The sequence below is a fragment of the Rhipicephalus microplus genome, chromosome X, assembly GCF_043290135.1.
Source record: "Rhipicephalus microplus isolate Deutch F79 chromosome X, USDA_Rmic, whole genome shotgun sequence".
Taxonomy (NCBI): Eukaryota; Metazoa; Arthropoda; class Arachnida; order Ixodida; family Ixodidae; genus Rhipicephalus; species Rhipicephalus microplus.
The window spans coordinates 357,816,768-357,823,717 of NC_134710.1; the positions used below are offsets into that span (position 1 = coordinate 357,816,768).

Sequence of the window (6,950 nt, forward strand, 5' to 3'; positions counted from 1 at the left end):
AGGAATCAAACCCCAGCATTCTGCGTGGCAATTGAGAATTCCACCACAGAGCCCCACACCCGGTGTCGGGACTGCTTTTCAAATAAACACTAATGTTCGTGAAACGTGCATTGTGTAATTGCAGTGCTGGCTATCCAATTTTATAAATATAACATATGTACTCCTGTGACGCAGCCGTCCCGTAGGGTTAGCGTCAGTTGTAGTGACGCGCCATCCGCTGAAGTTGATTTATGTAGCAGTGTCTAAAAGCTGTACATATATACTTGCGGGCACTGCATGCGCTTCATATCTGCTTACTGCTTCTAGTATGGGTAATATCCATGTTGCTTTTGGCATCGTTACACAGCTGTATAAACTACTGGTTATATAAAACATTCGCGGCTGTTTGACGCACGTCTGTGCGTGTATTTGAACATGTATTTAGTGCAACTTCGTAACGTGTCGCTGAATAAAAAAAAATGTCAATACAGTAACCTGCAATTCCTATGCTTAGCATAACATCGATTCCCAAGGTACGCGGGATCTGCCCAATTTTTTTTTTTCGTGTCAGTATCGAGTATCTTACAGACTGTGCCACAGCGGTGGGTGTTACGTTAAATAGTTGACAATTTCGATACAGCGGACCCAAGCATGCGGCTAAAGGTGGATTCACACGAGCGAACGGAGGAGGAAGTTTTCGCAGCGGACGGCGCAGCATCACGCGTGACGTGCGCCTCATCGGAACTTGGCCGTCCTCGCTTCATCCGCTCTCCTCCGCTCGCGACACGGATGGAAATGCGTCGCCGCTATTTCGATCCCTCTGTTTGACGGTGGTGCGCCCTAGCTCGAGAGGATTCAGCGTCAAATCTGACAACACTGGTCGGATTGGCGTGGCTTGAAAGCAGGCTACCGGATTAAAAGCCACGTGTTTCAGTTTCGCTAATTTTGCGGCAAAGACCAATTGTGTTTCGTGTGACAGTGGAAGAGGCGAGAGTACGCTTTGAAGATTCCGCAAGCGTAGCTCCGGCTGTGTGCATGCGACGTCTCTGCTGCGCCGGATTAAACTAATCAAGTGACTATTCGGTGCGCGGAGCAGCGGGATTTCGCCCTCGCGGGTGAATCTAGCTTTACGGTCGTGTGAGCGTTCCCCTCGTCCCTTGCAGCATATATATGCTTCAAACCTTATCGTCAGACATGGCAGTAATTGAATTGCATAAAGAAATTACTTATCGTTTTAATGAGAAAGTTTATGAATTATTCTTCTGGCTTACTAATTTAGTAATGCCGTTAGTTACTTCAAGCGAGTAATTTCAGGGAAGTTACCTATTACTTTCCCAATCACTAATGTCTGAAATATAGCATTTTCGCTTTCCATGTGGCATAAATATTGATCGAAATAAAAAAAAAAACATTCCGAGTAATCTGAGAGCAAAGCCTCAAGCGTAGGAAATTTAAAAAGAAATATCTGAAGATAGGAAGATATGTAGGGTTTAACGTCCCAAAAGCACCATATGATTATGAGAGACGCCGTAGTGGAGGGCGCCGAGAATTTCGACTACCCGGGGTTCTTTAACGTGCACCCAAATCTGAGCACAGAAATATCTGCAAAACCACTGGCGCAATACAAGAAAGAACACTGAAATTTCTTCTTAAAGGTCATAAGAGATAAACGCCGTTTACAATCGGAATAAGGTTCATGACTCTAATTCAAAACCATCCCATTCGCACCGCTAAATTACAAGTAATTTATCAATGAACATAGATGCGGAGTTCTTTCTAATATTTCTTACGACTGTACGATGGTCGTGCACGAATAATGAACTCTTCGAAAGTACTGGAAATGTAAGCGCATTACTTTCAGTGAATTGTAATTTGTAACGGGACTTAATTTATATTAGAAATTACGAAGTAAGTAGTTACGGAATTTAATTACTATTTTGGAGTAATTTAGGTATACGTGTTCATTGTGTTTTATGTAACCTACGTGCCTACTTGGGGCATCTAATTCGGCAAGTTTAACGCATGCTTGGGCTTACGTTCAGGCCAAGGATTGTGGCCATCGAACATAGCGCCTTCCGTAGCTTCCGCGAGAAAGTGAACTGTCAGGGACGGCTGCGTCCTCACTCTCTTTAAGTGCAAGTTTCTTCAATTTCAAATTAATTAAACTGACCGGTTATACTCGCGTGCAATTTCGCAACGAAGGGAAAGCTGCAGGGGCGGAGCTACTGCACATGTACTCCTCCGCGAAGTAGTCCGGTTCGGCTAGAGTTTCGAATGATGGCCGTGTTCGAGTAGTAGTAACGTTGTATACTATTTGCTTCGTCTCCTTCGACAGCGGTTTGAGAGTCGAATTCATCACAGGCTCCTTCAGCGAGTCGACGGAATAGTTGGATGGCGACTATAGCTCACCTGAAGACGAAGACGCCATTTTAACTGTGAGATGACTTTTCATTAAGTAAAACAAATTTTAATATATCCTCGGTGCGAGCAGCGTCCGTTCATAAAATGCATCCCGTAAAAGATCAAGCAATGTTTTTTTATGTATTTCACGGGGAAAATAGCACTTGTAGGACTATATTCTTCAGCGGTGGCACGCGCCCACTTTGGCTACGTGGCCTTGCCTTCGTTGCCAAGAAAAGTCGTCCGTGAGCATAGTTTGCTCACTTTTCGAAATTTTTCTGCGGGTGAGGTAGCCGTAGACCCGAAGCGATGCGTTTCCATGGAAACCAAATGACGCATCACTGTAAGACTGGGTTGGCTCGGGATTCATGTAGCGGCGCAACTGTACTAACGTTTTCTGTACGTTCGCGCACACATACAAGCCATGTACTGAATGCCGAATGACAAACACCGCAACGTCCTGCAACGTCCTTGTCCCTATTGCGTACGTTTTCTGCGCTATTGTACAGCGGCCAAGTGTCTATTGTCATTTTCCCCGCAGTTCTTCCGCTCAAGGTTGACGAAAACAGCCTTTGCCGCAGCTCCTGCCACCTTTTGAAAAGGATGGTAAAAAAAGCCGACGGAAGAGGAGAATATGGACTGGCGTGTTGCAAAAAAGTGTGAGCTGGGTTCATTTGGACGCTTCCCAAAAGGAAAGTGGTCAGAGGGCAGCACTCTAGCACGGAACGAGGAAGACTCTCTTTCAGCAAACAATAAACATTTTAATCAAACAACGTGTTGCACAGTCATTCATTCTGTTTGTACACACATACATACACGCCACGTTTAGCGTGGACAGAATAGACAAGGATGCTGCACAGAAATCTGACATTGCCTAGGAGTCATAATAAAAGTACAAATACTGGACAATATGAGCACGCGCTCGCTTTTTTTTTCCTCTTGCCTTTTCACAGTTTGCACACTCAAAAGTGACATTCTTGGTTAACAATATTCAGTATGAATAGTAAGGGGTATGTACTACACTTCTTTTGTCGTTGAAGCCAACGTACACAAGTACAGACAAAACAACAACAACAACAACGAAAACACAAAGGCAGACATTATCGATGTGACAGCCCATGTTCCGTAAACTCACGCGAAAGACCTTTTCAAGCTCGTTCTCAGTGGGAACACCGAGCACACTACCTAGAGCTGGCAAATCACGCACTGTGATCGGAAATACTTTGGCAGGAACTTGGGGACACCTATTTTTTTCTTCTCGCCGTCTATCACGACCGCAGTGGTTACACAGAACAAGGGCCCGGGGATCCAGCCACGAAAAAGTGCTTCGCGTCCAAAAAACAAAGAATCTGGAGCGGATGAGGTATTCATTTTGTTTCTTTGGGTAGAAGAGAGGCATAAGAGATTGTTAAGCAGACGCATAAGCCGCGCACAATACAGAAACGGCCTCCTCGATTCCGGGGCTACATGGTATCCCCTCTCAGCTGCTCTTGAGCATCCCACCTTCTTGGGCATTGACGGGTCTCGTGAGAAAGATCGAGCTACGAGCCCGCAATCCCGACCGCGTGGCTACTGAGAACCGAGTTCCTGACAGCGACGCTGCATACGTTCGAGGAGCAGCCACGACCCATTGTGCACGCCAATAGCACCGGCGTCCTTGGAGTGGCGGAATCGGAAGGAAGGGCAAACTTTGGTGCAACAGCCCGTCAAGGCGCAACTCGCCGATTGCCATCTCGTATTAAAGTCTTCCGCGCGACGATGGATTGCACGAAGGGAAGGATATCGGCCCGAGTGAGAGACACACAGAGAGAGAACGCCCGCACGTACGTACGGATAGACGAGACAACGGCTGCCGCGGCGGGCGCATTTCTTTCGGAACGAGGACATCGAGAGAGGCCGTGAGAAAGAAGAGAAAACGGGCACCGGCCGGTCTGCCGGAGCCGTGTGGGCGCTCGCTAATGACGCGCCAAATCGCTTTCCCGCCGCGCACACGCCAAAAGAGACGATAATAAAAGACGCGGGTAAAAGACAGAAACACAAGCAGAAAAGAAAGCGTCAGGCATTGGCTCGGTTGTGTCCGTGCCCAGGGCAAACAGGAAAGCCCTGCGGGTGGTGGTGTACTAGGCTAGACGCTCCCATCGCGACGGAAAACGTGGCGCTGCTTTCTTCGCACGCATCCCCCGCAGTCCCGTGCGGCCGTTGTAGCTAGTACGCAACTACGCCAAATGGTTGCAACGACAAAGCACACGTAGCGCTCAACAAGCGGCTTCTTTCGCTGTGCGCCAGGAGCACAGAACAACCAGCCGTGGATTGAGTGGACAGCACACAACACCGGAAAATATTAAGGAAAAAGTACGCGATGCCTGGAAAACGGGAACCGCGATGTTTTTGGCAACGTGTAAGAGACACAAATGACTACAGATAGTAAATGCGACGTATCGCTATCAAGCGTCAGCATAGGCTGCTGCATTCTCAATTACTGAAATGACAGTTGTAAAGATAAATCTCGACTATATACTAAACAATAAGAAGCTTGAGAGGATGGACTACAGGTGGTCACTGACGCTTTGAAGACGCTGAACCTACCAAACGGACCACAATGAGCACTGGCAAAGTCGACTCCTGTTCTGTTTCCCAGTGAACAGAGCCCCAACGTTCCCTGATCGCGCACCCAGGCAGCCGCAAGCAAACCGGCCTTGTTATATAGCAAAGCAGGCTTGCTGGCGCCCCTCATGGTTCGAGCTGTTCATAAAATGATCCAGACTCCACAGGAAACCAATAATTTCACCGAAGGCGCAGTGGACAGCGGTCTGGAAGATTTTTTCTGGAAAAAATTCTTAAGTGATCCCGGCCATCACATTTCTTGAAAATTCCATCAGATCACATTCCTTCGACGCACATGCAAGGCACCGAAATTTTCGTGGTACAGACATTACTTGCAACGAGCCGGGTGCCAAATCTTCGGGTGAATGATACTCTTACCGCAGATGAAGGTGCTGACCGGGAGCCGGCGCCTTCATCGGGCAGAGTGTTTTTGTTTTTTTTTCGCGCCAAGCACGAGCAGCCAAGCGAGGCGCGACACCTTACGGGATGCAAAAAGGTGGCCCTGAGGTGAGTAGTGCAGCGCGCGCGTCTCGCGGAGGGGGAGAGTTTCTCGCGCGGCCCGGTCTAGTCCGGTTTTCGCTTCTCAGCCAGCATTGCTTACAATGGGCCCGGTGCTGCGAGAGGAGCAAAATGCGAGCATGGGGAGGGCCTACGGAAGATCCACCGATAGCATCGCTATGCTGGGAATGAGATTAGACAGGTCTGGAGCGGAGAGGCGGCCGTCGCGCGCACGCTTGGCCTGCGCCTACTGCTGCGGGGATTGTCTCGTGGAGAGAAAAACGGAGGAAAAAATAAGGCAACACTATTTAGTGACATAACTAAGGCGACATTACTAGTCAATATGAAGAAGGAACTTGTTCGCTACAGCCTTTGGAAATGTAGCCATACACAAAAACATTCGCGTATGTACAGACTGCCACGAGACTTTTGCTCTGCAAAACGTGCCACGATGCAGAGGTGGTTCATCGTGGCATGCTTTGGTTCGGTGTGGTTGGTACCTTGCCTGCGCCGGAGTCCGGGTCTTGCGCACGGCGCGAGCACGCCGGCGGGCTGAGAAAAGGCGTCGTCGGGAGTCTGTTCCTGAGATTTGATTGGTCCAGTGCACTGTCCCAGCACCGCACTCTATCGACGAGGTTCGCTGTTAGAGATGAGATAGAGCGCGATGTCCTGGTGTCCACCATAGGCGGCGATGTGGATCGCCGACCAGCCGTCCCTGTTGGCCAGCCGCGTGTCGGCGCCGAACTTGACGAGCAGCTTGACGAGTTCGAGGTTGCCCTCCATCACACTCTTGTGGAGCGCCGTCTGGCCCTCGTGGTCGTAGAAGTTGACGTTGAGCGAGCCCTCCCAGCGCTGCAACAGCCGCTTCAGTTCACTGGCGTCGCCCTTCTTGACGGCGCGTTGGAAGACCTCCTGGGACATAATCTCCGTCTGCGACATGGCTCACACACGCGCGCACACACCACAAACACGCACACAAGCGGACCCGACCGCGGCGACTAGATGGAGGCAGCAGAGGCTGTGACCGACGCCAATCGCTCTCCCGCTGCCATTAAATGCCCTGCAAAGGGGCCCCTCTCTTTTGCAGAGGCGCAGCGGCGCCAGGCGGCGCGCGCCACTTTCCCGCGCAACGCGTACAGCCAATCAGCGGCCAGAAAAGACTTTCGGTCACGTTACACCACGCACCCGATTGGCTCGTAACGCTTTTCTTGATTGTTACTTTTTTCTTGTTGGCGCCAGCGCCATCTCGCGCAGCTTCACTACACTACAAATGCGCGCACTGTGGTGGAGCTTAACCGTGGGAATTCAGGAGATCCGCGGGAATTTCTCCTCGCTAGCGGCGGGACTCCAGAACTGGCGCTTCTGTGCTCAGCAACGACTATTCATTAGTCGTGTTTCTTATTTTGTTTGGATTATAATGAGTATCTTGCAAGCTGTAAAACGCAAATTTCAAAAAAAAAAACGCATTA

General features: G+C 49.5%; 1 protein-coding gene across 1 annotated transcript; it reads right to left on the reverse strand.

The window, feature by feature from the left end:
- Positions 1 to 3,119: 3,119 nt before the first annotated feature.
- Positions 3,120 to 6,545, reverse strand: LOC119161132 (notch-regulated ankyrin repeat-containing protein). Its single transcript, XM_037413479.2, has one exon. The coding sequence runs from the start codon at positions 6,418 to 6,420 to the stop codon at positions 6,106 to 6,108; it is 315 nt and encodes a 104-aa protein (XP_037269376.1). The 5' UTR covers positions 6,421 to 6,545; the 3' UTR covers positions 3,120 to 6,105.
- Between the last annotated feature and the right edge of the window lie 405 nt (positions 6,546 to 6,950).

Excerpts from the sequence above, each read along its gene's own strand:
- LOC119161132 (XM_037413479.2), bottom strand. The coding sequence starts at position 6,420 with ATGTCGCAGACGGAGATTATGTCCCAGGAGGTCTTCCAACGCGCCGTC.